General features: G+C 39.9%; 1 protein-coding gene across 3 annotated transcripts in view; it reads left to right on the top strand.

Moving 5' to 3' along the window:
* The first annotated feature begins 7421 nt into the window (after window positions 1-7421).
* Window positions 7422-18247, top strand: part of HCK (HCK proto-oncogene, Src family tyrosine kinase) — a 47909-nt gene continuing 37083 nt past the window's right edge. Inside the window, exons 1-3 of one of the 3 annotated variants that reach the window (XM_075176530.1) lie at window positions 7422-7448; window positions 7805-7829; window positions 8373-8487. In XM_075176530.1, coding sequence (XP_075032631.1) covers window positions 8374-8487 — 114 coding nt within the window. In that variant the 5' untranslated portion in view covers window positions 7422-7448; window positions 7805-7829; window position 8373. Of the gene's footprint in view, window positions 7449-7562; window positions 7830-8372; window positions 8488-18247 lie in introns of those variants that run through there. The other 2 variants (XM_075176531.1, XM_075176529.1) reach the window with 2 other exon arrangements.

The following is an 18247-nucleotide window of genomic DNA, read 5'->3' as shown; positions in this document are numbered from 1 at the left end:
ACGGGGGAGCCAAACCTCTTTTGGGGACAAGCTAAGCTAGAGCGGAGGCCAGGAAACATGAGTCTATATCAATACAAGGATTCTGTGCATAAACTATATCTGTCTCTGTACTGTGCTTTTACCATCCCTGCAAGTTTATGACTAACTTCTGATTACATTATGAAACTTCAATGGGAATTGCTAATTGTCTTTTGAGATTTACTGTTGAAGTTATTTGATACAGTTGGTGCTTTGTTTGAACAATGATATTGGATGACTGTTTTATATGAAGGACGCATTGTATATGAACTTTGGTTCTGGACAGACCTTTTTGGTATTGATCGATAGTGGTCATATCTGATCAAATGTTGTTTTATTATTTATGCTGTATTTTTGTCTCTATACCTTTATAATTTGATTTGATTTGCATAAACTGGTATCATATATGCATCTTTCATTTGTGGTTCTGCGCAATTTTATTCTATATTGATCACTATGAAAGTTATTGCTGAAGCCAGCCACTTATATTACAGCTTTAATTAGAAATATATATATATATATATATATATATATATATATATATTTATTACTTGGTGACTGGCCCCACCTCCGCAACCACCTTCTATCAATGGCCGCGGATCCTTACGATCGGTCACCCCTCCCCCTTCCTCTATGTGTGGCCTGCTATTGGTGTCAGGTGAGACGCATATCACATGACAGGTGCCATCCCATGTGTGAAGAGAAAGAAGACCGCACAGCGCACTGATGGAACAAAGTTGGTGTAGTATGTTAATATAATATGTGTGTGAGGGGCGGCAGTATGTAAATATAATGTGTGTGTGTGTGAGGGGGTTAGTATGTTCATATAATGTGTGGGGGAGTATGGTAATTAAATGTGTGAGGGAAGGGGGGTTCTTAATTTAATGTGGGAGGCTATTCATTTAATGGTGGATTGCAGGTGAGGGCTAATAATTTAATGGGCGCTAATTTATTTGTGGGGTGATGGTGAGGCATTTTAATTTAATAGTGGGTCTATCAATTTAAGATGGGGTGATTGGATCTTTAATTTAATGCTGGGGTGGTTTAGGAGATAATAAATGAATGTGGAGCTGTTTGGGGAAAATTAGGTCTATTTATTAAATGTGAATATGAATATTTTAATGCCTGGAATGGTTGTGGGAAATGGTTGTGTTTTTTTAAACGTAAATGCTATTTAATTTATTGCTGGGGCTGTTTGGAGTGAGGGAAATAGGTTTATATATTACATGGGAATACTATTGTTTTAATGCCGGGGCTGGTTGGAGTTTTCTAAATTACATGTACCCATTTTTTGTTTCAAACAGAGCCCCCAACATTTCAGGATCCAGACAAGAAGCAACTAAAGACAGCAGCAGCCACAGGTGGTAAAAATGACAAGAACAGATAGGAGAGAGCAGGACCGTCTGCCAACTGTCTTAAATATGGTGGGCAGTCCAGAATTTGGGTGACTATCTGACTTAGTCAGGATTTGGTCCTACTGCAAGGACAGGTGGGAGATACGTCCGGCTTCACACTGTACTGTTCGTGAAGGCAGAACTGTGTGCACCTAACTGTAGTGCACACAGTATGGCCTGTCTATTTGTCTAAAATAATAACCATGTTACATCATAGGGGCCCCCCTGTCTAAAGTGCCCCGGGCCCCCCAGAGCCTTAATCCAGCTCTGCGTCTACCCGCTGGACATGTCTAAAACAATCTTCTTAAGCGACACACAAAGTGTACAGAAGTTTCTGCCACAAGACACAGATATAGCTGTAACTTGGTTTGGTGGACTGGTCCTATTCTAAAATCATCCCACAACATAAAGCCATCTCTTTATATTAGATCGAAAAATGAAAATTCCTCAAGAGACCCAGGTTTCGGACACAGTCACAGATATTTTTGTATGGCAGGTGCACTCACCAGAGAAAATAACTTGTAGATCTTATCTGCACAAAACGTAATAGTACTACCACAAGATTAAAAAGAACTCATTGCACACTGGCAGTTACAGTAATGATTGTTGAGAGCACACAGATGTCAATCTCTAGATGTCAAGTTAAAAAAACCACAATATCTCTTTGACATGGAATTGCCATTTTACTTGTACATGATCTACTGTATACATTACAAATACAGTGCAGGCATGCAGTATATATCTGTACTGAATACTGTGCAGCCATGTAGTGTAAATATATCTGTACTGCAGAGGTCGGCAACCTTTTTCTATCAGTGCGCCGGCAAAAATGTCTTCAAGTCCAGGTGTGCCAGTAGCGTGTGTGTGTGTGTGTGTATATATATATATATATATATAAAATGTGCCGACAGGGCCGGTGCTAGGGTTCTCGGCGCTCTAGGCAAAATTTCAAGATACCGCCCCCTCCCCCCCTTCCTCGCGAACACACCAAATACCTTCCTCACAGACCCTTACCTACTCGACTGTGTGCATTTGTGTTTAAAAAAAATAAAAATTAGCCTTACCTTCTCCAGCGGTCCAGATGCCGTGATGTTTGATGCAGAACACTGTCCAGACTCCACTGCAGACACAGGATTTCTAGAGGGGAGGTATCCAGGTGTTAGATTTCAGGACACCTGCATCACACCACTGCACCCCCCTCTGAATCACACCACTGCACCCCCCTCTGAATCACACCACTGGACCCCCTCTGCGTCACTTGCAAACTATGGTGTAGAAATTGTACCCCATAGATTGCAAGTCAAATATAGAGCATGAGGTGCCAATAAAATAATTATTTTATCCACCATAGTGTTTAAATCAAATATATAGCATGAAGTGCCAAATAATAGTCATTTTTCCACCGCATAGTTTGCAAATCAAATATAGAGTATGACGTGGCAAATAGTCATTTTTATACCATTGAAAAATGACTATTTGCCACCTCATGCTCTATATTTATTTGTCAAACTATGTGGGAGAAAAATGATTATTTTGCACTTTATGCTCTATCTTAGATTTAAAAACTATGGTGGATAAAATAATTATTTTATTGGCACGTCATACTCTATTTTTGACTTGCAGCAAGTCAAATATAGATCATGAGGTGCAATAAAATAATTATTTTATCCAGCATAGTTTTTAAATCTAAGATAGAGCATAAAGTGCAAAATAATAATGAAATCCCACCCCCAACATTTTTTTTTTCGCTCCACACTTTATAATTTTACCTTTGGGTATCCCTTTTTTTTTAAAAAATAAAAATTAATACTACAATAAAAATTAAAATTAAATATACTCACCGTTTTTGAGGCTGGTCAGCAGATGCAGGGAGGCTCTCCTTTAATGGCTCAGCAGAGCAGTGATTGCTGGGAGGGGAGGGGAGGAGAGGGGGGCATTGGGTAGGAACTTTATTCACACTGTCTGTCACAGACAGTATGAACCTGAAGACAGGCGCCGCCGGACAGACTATCACATGACTAACGTCAGTGATCATGTGTGAGATGCGCCGGGCAGCCTGCGCATCACACTGAAGAGGACGGCGCTGCAATTCTCTCACAAGCCTCAGTGGCGCCCTGCAGGTCCCGGCGCCCTAGGCAACTGCCTAAGGTTGCCTAATGGGAGCGCCGGGCCTGTGTGCCGAAGTGTTCTGTATACGGTGGTAAGCCATAACGCCAATTCTTTTACTGCTTTGATTGTAAAACCTTAACATTCAGTCCACTTACATTTTTCGTACCGCCACTACTAAATTTCCAATTCGACCACTGTGTGTGTGTGTGTGTGTATAAATATTATATATTTAATTATTTCTTATTTTATCACACTAATATCATGATAATATTAATAGTATTGGGACCAACAAATAAATGTTCATGTTATGCCATACAATAGTGCCCCCAGTTCATATTATGCCACAGTAATACCCTCAGTTCATATTATGCCACAGTAATACTCCCAATTCATTTTATGCCACACATAAATCACCAATATCCATATTATGCCACATAGTTGTGCCCACAATCCTTATTATGCCACATAGTTGTTCCCCCAATAAAGTATGCCACACAGTTGCCTCCAAATCAAAATATTCCACATAGTTGCCCCAATTCAAAATATGCCACACAGTTGCCCCAATTCAAAATATGCCACACAGGCCCCAAATCAAAATATGCCACACAGTTGCCCCCCAATTCCTTTTATGCCTCACATAAGTGCCCCCAATTCACTTTATGCCACAGTAATGCCCCCAATACATTTTATGCCACAGTAATGCCACCAATTCCCACAGCCACCCCCCATTTGCGAGCAAAAAAAAAGTACTTTATCTTTTCCTTTTTAAGCTATAGAGCTTCAGTGGGTCCCTGGGCATGGGTAATTTGTACCCCCCCCCACCACCACCTCTCGCCACCCCTTTATATCTGTATATCTGTACTGAATACCGTGCAGCCATGCAGTGTGTATATCTGTCCTAAATACTGTGCAGCTATGCATTATATACAGTACTGTGCAAAAGTTTTAGGCGGTATGGAAAGAATGCTGTAAAGCACGAATGTTTTCAAAAGTAGAATTGTTAATAGTTTATTTTTTAATCAATTAACAAAATGAAAAAACAGAGGAGAAATCTAAATCAAATCAATATTTGTTGTGACCACCCTTTGCCTTCAAAACAGCATCAATGCATCAGTTCTTCTGGGTACACTTGCACACAGTTTTTGAAGGAACTCAGCAGGGAGGTTGTTCCAAACAGCGTCGGACTGGCCCACAGGACTACAGGTAAAATTACCGGTAGGCCCGGCTACCTTACGGCCACACCCCCTTTTAGATGTGGGCGGAGCTTACCTGGAGGCCCGTTGTTCACACCAGGGTGCTCGCATTCCTCTCCGGCATCCCCGCTGCTGCGGATGACTGGCTATCACTGACAGCCAGTCATCTTTCACCTTTCACATGCGATCGCAGCTGCGATCATGTGACCCGCCCACTTACCCTGTCAGCTGATGTTCCCGCGCCGCTGAAGGGAGAAGATCAGAGAGGCTGCATCAATCAACTTTTGGGTAAGTATACTTTAACCAGTTGTTTATATTGTTTGTGCTAAAAAATCATTTATGTATTACAGTTTTTTATCTTGATAACACTGGATTACAATGTTATTAGTATTGGTTTTGATATTAATTTAGCTTTGTGGATCATTACACACACCCAGTATTAGATACACATTACAGTCCAAATAGGTGCGTATGTTTGTATCCTTGTGTGTCCCACTTCCCCCCTGATTTGCGCCCATCCCATAAAACCCTGTAAATTTTCATTTTTTTGAGTACTGTCAGGATACTCTACCCCCTGGGAATAGTGGCAGCATCACCCTCTTCACCTTCTTTTTATTTTTACCAGAAAGTACTAAGGTAGCGCTCATCGTAAAAAGTATATGGGGTCTCCCATTACATCTGTTCTCAATCAATATATATATATATATATATATATATATATATATATATATATATAATGTGTGTGAATTGAGGGGACTATTGCAGGCATAATATGAATCGGGGACACTTGCGTGGCGTAACATTGTGGGCACTACCGTGTGGCATAGCATTGTTTTGGGGGCACTACTATGTGGGAGTGGGTGATGGGACCTTTAATGCTGAGGTGGTTTGGGTCTATAATTGAATGTGGGTGCTGTTGATTTAATGGCAGGGATGGTTGGCATTTCTAAATGTACCCATTATTTTTTCCAAATAGGGCCCTCAACATTCCTGGATCCATACAAGCCGCAACTAAAGAAACCAGCAGCCACAGGAGGTAAAAGTGACAACAACAGGTAGGACAGTCTGTCAAATGTTCTGAGTCTAGTGCAGGCTTGGCTAACCTGTGGTACTCCAGGTGTTGTGAAACTACAAGTCCCAGCATACCCTTACAGCAATAAGCTGCTATATATTGGCAAAGCATGCTGGGGCTTGTAGTTTCACTACACAAAGGTGCTAGCTGTCTTTCGTGGACTGACCACTCCCCCTCTAGTGTCTGGTTCCGCCTCTATGATGGCTGACCACACCTCCTTTGGTGGGCCCCTAGTGTTGCATTCCCCGGTGGGCCCTTCATGCCCCAGTCCGACACTGGTTCCAAACATCTTGGAGAACTAACTACAGATCTTCTATGGATGTAGGCTTGCTCAATTCCTTCTGTCTCTTCATGTAATCCCAGTCAGACTCGATGATGTTGAGATCAGGGCTCTGTGGGGGCCATATCATCACAACCAGGACTCCTTGTTCTTCTTTACGCTGCAGATAGTTCTTACTGACATTGGCTGTATGCTTGGGGTTGTTGTCCTGCTGCAGAATAACGTTGGAGCCAATCAGACGCCTCCCTGATGGTATTGCATGATGAATAAGTACCTGCCTGTATTTCTAAGTACTGAGGGCACCATAAATCCTGACCAAATCCCCAATTTGCTGAAATGCAGCCCCAAACTTGCAAGGAACCTCCACCATGCTTCAATGCTGCCTGCAGACACTCATTATTGTACCTCTCTCCAGCCCTTCATGGCTGGGAGTGGGGAGGCTGATGAGGAGAAGGTTACAGTATAAATATAACATTATCATCCAAAATGTATATTTAAGTGGAAAGAACACCATCTACATGGACAGTCATCATTCAACACAGACTTAACGGATTCAGTATTCCTCATTTATCTTATATATGTGGAGATCTGATTGTAAAAATAAATATATATATATATATTTAAAAGCATTCTTTGAAACAATTTAGTATGCTATAATAGCACTAATTTAACTAATGTTTAATTTATTTGTTTTACTCATGTACAAAAATAGTCACGGGTTAAAAACTAACCATGGGTTCAAAATAATAAATCCTTTTAAATTCAAAGGAAATGCGAGATCTAAAATATTTTACAAAAAAATACAATTCATAGGGGCGTATTCAATTGTCAGCGTTAACGCTGAAAAACGAGCGCTCAAAAAATATTACCGTTTATATGGTAATATTGCGCGCGAAAACCGTTAATACGGTAGTTTACTCGCGGAATTTCAGCTCGCCGCTCAGCGAGCTGAAATTCCGCGAGTAATTACCGTATTAACGGTAAGATTTTTTGAGCGCTCGTTTGTTAGCGTTAACGCTAACAATTGAATACCCCCCATAGAACATTACATTTTGTGCAAGAAGGTGTATAAACATTAGTCATTGCCTTTTATGTGTGTCAGTGGCTGGCTGCCGAATTTTAGCCCAGGGGTGACACTCGACTCTGCAGCCTATTAGGAATATTTTAAAGGGGAAAAAATGCAGGTAGCCCAGTGACCCAGTCCAAAGTAGCCCACTATGGGACCGGCCGGGGAGCAGATGCCCCCAGCCCATGATATGTGTGTGTGTGTTGGTTATATTATGTAGTAGCTATATTTGCACTGTTTGTGTTTCCTGCTGATAATCTTTTCTCTGGTTCCTCTTTTCCTGTGGGCAGCGAGAGAGTCAGCTGTCAGTTGTGAGGTATGTCTTTCTACTAACATTCCTGACACCCTCCACTTCTTGTGAACAATGACACCTCTCTCAGCAGCTTATCATAAAACGCAACTGATGAGATAGTCTTTGTTCATTGTGGCTGTGTTTTGGTTCTTTAGGACCTCCGCAGAACTTTTCTGTCCCTAGTAGCATCACTGTTACTCTATGTCTGTCACACTTTATCTATCAGCTGGGAGTTTACCATTTTATTCTTCAAGTTGTCAAGCAATAGATTTAAGACTAATTCAGTGTGCCCTTTACCAATTACAGTCTGCCCCTTTAAGTCACTGTAAGTCTGCCCCTCTAATTGTCACTTTCAGTATTTCCTTCTCTCTCTATCACAGGCGGCCAATCTCTCAGTCACGCTCAGTAAGTATGTCTCTCTAAGTCACACTCAGTCTCTCTCTCTTTCTCTCTCTCTGTCAGTTCCTCTCAGTCACACTCAGTAGTATGTCTCTCCAAGTCTCACTCAGAGAGACAGACTGTCACAGTTAATCTGCCCTGCTCTCAGTCACTGGGAGTTTGTTTCTCTTTGTCACTTACCCTCCAAGTTCTGCATTTTTGTTACGGAAGCTATTTCATGCAAATGTTTCTCTTGAAAAGGGAAGTTCAGCCTATTCCCACAAATGTGACATATTTGCCCTGCATTTCTCTAAACGCTGACACTATGTAATGTGATCTATCATCAATTCTCCTATTGAATGTATCCAGCCCAGACAGTACAAGGTTCTGTAGCAGCATCGGGGAGAGTGATCCCTGTCTGTTTTGGATAAGTGTCAGCATCAATGTTCATACAGCAGGCAATACTTCTCTGACCCCTGGGATCTACACGCTTACCTTTCCCCTGTACTCCTCTCTGCCTCTCCCCGATTTCTTCTCTGTGTCCCCATCCTATGTGGTTACTCTTATCAGGATGGGCTGTATAAAGTCAAAACCATCTTCTAATGTGTCAATCAAGACGTTGGATCCCCCACTTCAAGCAGAGACTGGTCACTATGTCAAAGACCCCACTTCTACAAGTGCAACAGTGAGTATACTGTGTCATTAGTGGAGAGCTTAATTCTCAGGAAAAAGTGTTTAGTTACTCCAATACCCTGCTAGATGCTTTAACGTAGTTATATACAGAATACTTGTTAATTAATAAATGGAATAGTTATATGTGACATTGGAAGAAGAGTATAGGAAGATGTTATACATGGCATTTGGTGTTATACAAGGTTTTGTATTGAGTAATGAATCATGAGCCATTTGTCTTCTCAAGTCACAGGAAACATTGAAAGGAATATTTACCTGATAAATTACTTATTTTTATAACAATATATTTTTCTTGCAATCATTTTACTGACAGAAATAAGGGTACAGCCATGATCTAGAAGTATGTGCATGGGGACAAACACTGTGTAATGTAAAGTCAGATATTCAATGTTTAGTTGACTGCACCATGAGCTACAGATTGAAGCACTTATATTAATCTGCACAGTGCACAGCACTGCACAAACAATGATGCATGTATTGTGTGTATGTATGATGTTTACCTCAGGAAAGCTATTTATTATTATTGTATAGCACATTCAGTATTACAGTATTGTGTTTGTGTGAGTACAGGACTTTGTCTGACACTGTTTCCATTTTCATTACCTGCCCAATCCCTTTTTAGTACCTGGGACACTAGGGGGTAAAGATGAGCTCACAAGATACTGACTCTGGAATTTGAACTAGGTTTCCTTCAAGTCTCATAATATCTTCTGTTTCTCTTCACCTTTGTATGCATTATTTTGTTACTGAGAGATTATAGATAGATAAGGTAATTCCTAAATATATACAGGTTATGTGGAAAATAGAAAAGATACAAGCACCCAATAGTGTAGTATTTTACAAGTATGATATAAAGTATCAAAGCTCCAAGTGGACCCATAGCAAGTATAGTGTATATATAGTAAATTTTTAATAATAAAATAAAATCCACATTTTTTATTGTCAAAATTCTAATAAATATATATATATATATATATATATATATATACACACACACACACACACACCCATATATATATATATATATATATATATATATATATATATACACACACACACACACACACATATATATATATATATATATATATATATATATATATATATATACACATACATACATACATACATACATACATAAATACATACACACATACATACATACATACATACATACATACAATGTAGTCCTTTTTTTACCTCTTTGAAATTCTGAGACTGAAATAAAAGGAGCAACAGTAAAGAAATCCAGATCTGACTGATAAGCCTGATTGTTTTACACACTTGCTACAAGTTCACTTGGCTCTTTGATGCATTATGTCGCACTTGGAAAATACTACACTGGCTCCTTTTCTATTTTCTACAGATCTTTATAACCTGACTGAACAAGGGGTGTATTAAAGGTTGGTCGCTGTTGTGCTATTTCCTGGAGATTGCTTGAAAACTGTTAAAAGTGGAGTATATAAGTTTAAGCAATTAAGATATTATTTGAATTATAGCACCATTATTTCACCTTCATTGTGTTTAATATATAGGTTATATCAGGGGGTAGTATATATTATATTTTAGGGGAAATTAAACATAATAATGACACAGCTGCCAGCATTCCTAAAATTATGGAAATCTGGGACACAATAGGTTGATCCAGTATGGGTGTCAGGTGTGACTCGTGTCCACTATTTATTGGCAGCATGGTGGCACAGTGGTTAGCATTGCTGTCTTACAGCACAGGGAGAAACATAGGGGTGGTTGTATGTTCTCCCTGTGTTTGTGTGGGTTTCCTCCGGGTGATCCGGTTTCCTACCACAGTCCAAAAACCAGTAGGTTAATTGGCTTCTGGCAAACTGGACTACAAATATGGGTGAACATTGACCACAAGCTGATAGTTAGGGTCATTTAAGAATCACATAAGTGTAAAACCTTGGTATTAGTCCTCTTTTGTGATGTCAACTGCAGCTAGCGTGGCCTACTTTCCCTCTCAAAAGCCCCATGTGTATGTGATTGGTCATAAATAAGCCCCCAATAATGAAACAATCGCAAATTGCTCACAATATTTTTTATTTCTTTTCGCAATGATAAGAAATATATTAACATGGCACATTATTCAAATTGATTAGCTGGGAGTCTGTCCCAGCGAATAATCTATAGTAAAATAATCACAGTCACTAACAGGTGCTTAATGGCCTGCCTAAATTCGCGATAGGAGAAGCACAAAGCCTGCTGGGTAGGGATCCGAAGATCCCTCTCCTGCAATACCCTCCCTATAAGTTATAACAGCTAACACCAGCTTCAGATGGCGTTAGATATTGGGGCCGAGCCTATGGGTACTGGATTTGTGATTGAAGAGGCTGGGACTGCAGCAGATCTCTGTGATCCTCTATTAATAAATAGCCTTGAAACTTGCAAATGCGGCAATCCCCAATCCTGAAAACTGCAGTTTTCAGGACATTTAAACCTCTTTATAGGTTCATATATAGACCCATTGGACAATACATGGGGTCCTTCCAGAATCATGTTATGGAGCCAACAAATATTTACTTACGACCTTGGATGTCGTGCTCCTACTTATGCACTAATGCACCATAGGCGAGTGTATGGATTTCTGGGCCACCATGGTCTGCATCTCGGTTCCAAAGTTTGCACCAGCTGATTGGAAGAGTTGGGGTAAATTTGGACTAGGAGCAGGAGCAAACTTAGTTTTTCACGGAAGGGCAGAAACATTTAATTTTGTGGGGAAGGATTATTTTAATAATCATGTGCATTGGATTTGACCTGATGTGGGATCATGTTTTGGCTTTAATGGACCCCATAGGGACATGTAATCTAATGCTATCCTGAGATGGAGTTAGTCTACAGAAAAAAAACAATGCTTAATGGTAAGTCGCTAAACATCACAGTCGCCATACAGTTCTATGGGGACTGCGGTAACAAAAAAAAATAGGTTAATGCAGGAGAAATCTCTGAATTCTCCTGTGTTAACCCCTTCATAATTTAAGTCCTTCCGCAATGGGGGTCCCCACCATGTAACCCCACTGTTTAACTCTCCCTCTTGCTTCCTGCACCCCCCCATATGCTTTGAAAACTCTAAATAAAAATTGTTGATGTAAAAAAACTAAAATAGCCAATCTATTGCAGTTTGTTAAACAGACCAATTAATGTTCCTAGACCTTCTATAATATCATTAATAAAGACAAAGGAGCAGGGCCAAGCACTGATCTCTTAGGGGCCTAATTAATAACTTTAGTCCAATGTGAATATGTTCTGTTATTAACAACTCTCTACTTCTTAATGCTCAAGCAGTTATTTACATATGTACATATTTTCCGTTAGTCCAGTACATTTGTCTTGTGGTCTAATTTAATATTTAGAACTTTATCAAATGGTTTGGCAAAATCCAAATAAATCACTTCTACTGCATTGCCAAGATCCAGTTTACAACTTGCTTTGTAATAGAGATGAATGAATTTAGATTGGCATAACCAGTGCCTTAAAAGGCTGTAGTTTATTTTCAGTACAATATTTCTGGATGTTATCGCAAATATTTTACCCACCACTAATGTCAGACTCACTGCTACATTCTCGTGTTTGATTTTGCTTCATTTTTAAATTATCATCTATTTATATAGCGCCACTAATTCCACAGCGCTGTACAGAGAACTCACATCAGTCCCTGCTCATTGGAGCTTACAGTCTAAATTCCTAACACACACACACCCACACTGGAAGAGAGACTAAGATCATTTGAATAGCAGTCAACTAACCTGCTAGTATGTTTTTTGGAGTGTGGGAGGAAACTGGAGCACCCGGAGGAAACCCATGTAAACATGGGGAGAACATACAAACTCTATATAGCACTGATCCCTTTATGCAAGAGTTCAACAAAAATAAATAGTGCTTTATCTACAACAGAAATTAGTTTCTTCAGCACATGCTGATGGATACCATCTGAGCAAGGTTCTTTATCAATCTTAATCTTGTTTAGATGTAAATATACTTCCTCCTAAGCTAGATAAATGATACATAATAGTGTGCACAAATATTGTGGCACAACATGCTTCCGTCTTTCTATACACAGATCAAAATATCTACTGCGAATGCATTTTCTTTATCTCATTTACTTGCCTTCTTCATCGTTTAGTGTTCATATGTTATTATCTTTTAATGTGTTGCTCTTTTTATATATTAGAAAACTTATGGAGCTAGTCTTGCAATTGTTTTTAAGTGACTGTCTTTGCTTGCCTGATATCTCTTTTCCTTGTCTTGTTATATAGCTTTATATTTCACTAATGATCTTAAATACGATCTTAAATTCCTGTAGGGTTTTTATACTTTCTTATTTAGCCACCTTAGTCTCTTTATATTTAGAGAGAACTTTTTGCCATAAAGTATATGCCTGACACACAATAATTATTCAAAAATAGTGTCCCATTTGTTATCTGTGTTTTTCTGTGAAAGAACAGTAACCCAGTCAATCAGCTTTAATGCCTATCCAAGTTGTTCAAAATTCTTTCTTTTCTAGTATGTATTTTTTGTTTTTGTGCAAGATAATCTTACATGGGAATGTAAGTGAATGGAATATAATAGTGTTACATTGAAGGCATGTAACACTATTATACACCCCATTTTGACCACTGATTATACCATGGTATAATTACTATTTCCTAACTACCTCTGAATCTTTACATTAAATATAATATCTGTATTATTAGAATTAAGACCATTATAATATTTCCCCACTCTAGTTGGGTATTCTACCACTTGGGCAGTTTTCTTTTAGAGTTAACATTTTCTTTCTTTGTCAGAACTACTAGTCTCAGTATCCTTATTTATACATGGGTATTTACCCATAATGAGGACTGGATGTTCATTTGCTGTTTCTTATATTTGCATAACTAATTGCATTATGTTTATAAAGGCATTGAGTTCTCTTTGTCATCATGTATATCTACATATAAGGCCTCTGCATTGTCACCTTCTTCAGCATTGTTTTCCCACAGGATTTGTTTTAAACTAAATCTTACGAATAGCCAAACTGGTCCCTTTTTCTTTACTATCTATGGGGGAACGTCTGGCCGCAGGGCCGTATAAGATCCGTGACATCAATTGTTCTGGCCGTCTGCCATTCCCCACTTCTCTGCCACAAAAGAAATTTAAAAAAAAATATTAAATTAAAAAATCCCTATGTGGCAGTCCAGACTGGTGCATTCCTCCCTGCACAAAGAAAGTGAAGGGGAGAAAAAGCCAGATGAAGGGCACAGTATGATAGAGGGGAGATAGGTAAATGAGAGAAAAAGTAGGATGAAGGGCACAGTATGATAGAGGGGAGATAGATAAAGGAAAGAAGAAGTAGGATGAAGGGCACAGTATGATAGAGGGGAGATAGATAAAGGAGAGAAAATGCAGGATGAAGGGCAAAGTATGATAGAGGGGAGATAGGTAAAGGAGAGAAGAAGTAGGATGAAGGGCACAGTATGATAGAGGGGAGATAGGTAAAGGAGAGAAAACGCAGGATGTAGGGCAAAGTATGATAGAAGGGAGATAGATAAAGGAGAGAAAACGCAGGATGAAGGGCACAGTATGATAGAGGGGAGATAGATAAAGGAGAGAAAAAGTAGGATGAAGGGCAAAGTATGATAGAGGGGAGATAGATAATGAAGAGAAAACGCAGGATGAAGGGCACAGTATGATAGAGGGGAGATAGATAATGAAGAGAAAACGCAGGATGAAGGGCACAGTATGATAGAGGGGAGATAGATAAAGAAGAGAAAACGCAGGATGAAGGGCAAAGTATGATAGAGGGGAGATAGATAAAGGAGAGAAGAAGTAGGATGAAGGGCAAAGTATGATAGAGGGGATATAGATAAAGGAGAGAAGAAGTAGGATGAAGGGCAAAGTAGGATAGATGGGAGATAGATAAAGGAGAGAAGAAGTAGGATGAAGGGCAAAGTATGATAGAGGGGTGATAGATAATGAAGAGAAAACGCAGGATGAAGGGCACAGTATGATAGAGGGGAGATAGATAAAGGAGAGAAGAAGTAGGATGAAGGGCACAGTATGATAGAGGGGAGATAGATAAAGGAGAGAAGAAGTAGGATGAAGGGCAAAGTATGATAGAGGGGAGATAGATAATGAAGAGAAAACGCAGGATGAAGGGCACAGTATGATAGAGGGGAGATAGATAAAGGAAAGAAGAAGTAGGATGAAGGGCACAGTATGATAGAGGGGAGATAGATAAAGGAGAGAAAATGCAGGATGAAGGGCAAAGTATGATAGAAGGGAGATAGATAAAGGAGAGAAAACGCAGGATGAAGGGCACAGTATGATAGAGGGGAGATAGATAAAGGAGAGAAAAAGTAGGATGAAGGGCAAAGTATGATAGAGGGGAGATAGATAATGAAGAGAAAACGCAGGATGAAGGGCACAGTATGATAGAGGGGAGATAGATAAAGGAGAGAAGAAGTAGGATGAAGGGCAAAGTATGATAGAGGGGTGATAGATAATGAAGAGAAAACGCAGGATGAAGGTCACAGTATGATAGAGGGGAGATAGATAAAGGAAAGAAGAAGTAGGATGAAGGGCACAGTATGATAGAGGGGAGATAGATAAAGGAGAGAAGAAGTAGGATGAAGGGCAAAGTATGATAGAGGGGAGATAGATAATGAAGAGAAAACGCAGGATGAAGGGCACAGTATGATAGAGGGGAGATAGATAAAGAAGAGAAAACGCAGGATGAAGGGCACAGTATGATAGAGGGGAGATAGATAAAGGAGAGAAGAAGTAGGATGAAGGGCAAAGTATGATAGAGGGGAGATAGATAAAGGAGAGAAGAAGTAGGATGAAGGGCAAAGTATGATAGAGGGAATATAGATAAAGGAGAGAAGAAGTAGGATGAAGGGCAAAGTAGGATAGATGGGAGATAGATAAAGGAGAGAAGAAGTAGGATGAAGGGCAAAGTATGATAGAGGGGTGATAGATAATGAAGAGAAGAAGTAGGATGAAGGGCAAAGTATGATAGAGGGGAGATAGATAATGAAGAGAAAACGCAGGATGAAGGGCACAGTATGATAGAGGGGAGATAGATAAAGAAGAGAAAACGCAGGATGAAGGGCAAAGTATGATAGAGGGGAGATAGATAAAGGAGAGAAGAAGTAGGATGAAGGGCAAAGTAGGATAGATGGGGGATAGATAAAGGAGAGAAGAAGCAGGATGAAGGGCACAGTATGATAGAGGGGAGATAGATAAAGGAGAGAAGAAGTAGGATGAAGGGCAAAGTATGATAGAGGGGAGATAGATAAAGGAGAGAAGAAGCAGGATGAAGGGCACAGTATGATAGAGGGGATATAGATAAAGGAGAGAAGAAGTAGGATGAAGGGCAAAGTATGATAGAGGGGAGATAGATAAAGGAGAGAAGAAGCAGGATGAAGGGCACAGTATGATAGAGGGGATATAGATAAAGGAGAGAAGAAGTAGGATGAAGGGCAAAGTATAATAGAGGGGAGATAGATAAAGGAGAGAAGAAGCAGGATGAAGGGCACAGTATGATAGAGGGGATATAGATAAAGAAGAGAAGAAGTAGGATGAAGGGCAAAGTATAATAGAGGGGAGATAGATAAAGGAGAGAAGAAGTAGGATGAAGGGCAAAGTATGATAGAGGGGTGATAGATAATGAAGAGAAAACGCAGGATGAAGGGCACAGTATGATAGAGGGGAGATAGATAAAGGAGAGAAGAAGTAGGATGAAGGGCAAAGTATGATAGAGGGGTGATAGATAATGAAGAGAAAACGCAGGATGAAGGGCACAGTATGATAGAGGGGAGATAGATAAAGAAGAGAAAACGCAGGATGAAGGGCACAGTATGATAGAGGGGAGATAGATAAAGGAGAGAAGAAGTAGGATGAAGGGCAAAGTATGATAGAGGGGAGATAGATAAAGGAGAGAAGAAGTAGGATGAAGGGCAAAGTATGATAGAGGGAATATAGATAAAGGAGAGAAGTAGGATGAAGGGCAAAGTAGGATAGATGGGAGATAGATAAAGGAGAGAAGAAGTAGGATGAAGGGCAAAGTATGATAGAGGGGTGATAGATAATGAAGAGAAGAAGCAGGATGAAGGGCACAGTATGATAGAGGGGGGATAGATAAAGGAAAGAAGAAGTAGGATGAAGGGCACAGTATGATAGAGGGGAGATAGATAAAGGAGAGAAGAAGTAGGATGAAGGGCAAAGTATGATAGAGGGGAGATAGATAATGAAGAGAAAACGCAGGATGAAGGGCACAGTATGATAGAGGGGAGATAGATAAAGAAGAGAAAACGCAGGATGAAGGGCAAAGTATGATAGAGGGGAGATAGATAAAGGAGAGAAGAAGTAGGATGAAGGGCAAAGTAGGATAGATGGGGGATAGATAAAGGAGAGAAGAAGCAGGATGAAGGGCACAGTATGATAGAGGGGAGATAGATAAAGGAGAGAAGAAGTAGGATGAAGGGCAAAGTATGATAGAGGGGAGATAGATAAAGGAGAGAAGAAGCAGGATGAAGGGCACAGTATGATAGAGGGGATATAGATAAAGGAGAGAAGAAGTAGGATGAAGGGCAAAGTATAATAGAGGGGAGATAGATAAAGGAGAGAAGAAGCAGGATGAAGGGCACAGTATGATAGAGGGGATATAGATAAAGAAGAGAAGAAGTAGGATGAAGGGCAAAGTATGATAGAGGGGAGATAGATAATGAAGAGAAAATGCAGGATGAAGGGCACAGTATGATAGAGGGGAGATAGATAAAGAAGAGAAAACGCAGGATGAAGGGCAAAGTATGATAGAGGGGAGATAGATAAAGGAGAGAAGAAGTAGGATAAAGGGCAAAGTATGATAGAGGGGATATAGATAAAGGAGAGAAGAAGTAGGATGAAGGGCAAAGTAGGATAGATGGGAGATAGATAAAGGAGAGAAGAAGTAGGATGAAGGGCAAAGTATGATAGAGGGGTGATAGATAATGAAGAGAAAACGCAGGATGAAGGGCACAGTATGATAGAGGGGAGATAGATAAAGGAAAGAAGAAGTAGGATGAAGGGCACAGTATGATAGAGGGGAGATAGATAATGGAGAGAAGAAGTAGGATGAAGGGCAAAGTATGATAGAGGGGAGATAGATAATGAAGAGAAAACGCAGGATGAAGGGCACAGTATGATAGAGGGGAGATAGATAAAGAAGAGAAGAAGTAGGATGAAGGGCAAAGTATGATAGAGGGGAGATAGATAAAGGAGAGAAGAAGTAGGATGAAGGGCAAAGTATGATAGAGGGAATATAGATAAAGGAGAGAAGAAGTAGGATGAAAGGCAAAGTAGGATAGATGGGAGATAGATAAAGGAGAGAAGAAGAAGGATGAAGGGCAAAGTAGGATAGATGGGAGATAGATAAAGGAGAGAAGAAGTAGGATGAAGGGCAAAGTATGATAGAGGGGTGATAGATAATGAAGAGAAGAAGCAGGATGAAGGGCACAGTATGATAGAGGGGAGATAGATAAAGGAAAGAAGAAGTAGGATGAAGGGCACAGTATGATAGAGGGGAGATAGATAAAGGAGAGAAGAAGTAGGATGAAGGGCAAAGTATGATAGAGGGGAGATAGATAATGAAGAGAAAACGCAGGATGAAGGGCACAGTATGATAGAGGGGAGATAGATAAAGAAGAGAAAACGCAGGATGAAGGGCAAAGTATGATAGAGGGGAGATAGATAAAGGAGAGAAGAAGTAGGATGAA

This window comes from Mixophyes fleayi, chromosome 6 (assembly GCF_038048845.1).
Source record: "Mixophyes fleayi isolate aMixFle1 chromosome 6, aMixFle1.hap1, whole genome shotgun sequence".
In the NCBI taxonomy this organism is placed as follows: Eukaryota; Metazoa; Chordata; class Amphibia; order Anura; family Limnodynastidae; genus Mixophyes; species Mixophyes fleayi.
The sequence above is the reverse complement of the archived record's forward strand: the minus strand, read 5'-3'. Positions and strand labels throughout refer to the sequence as shown.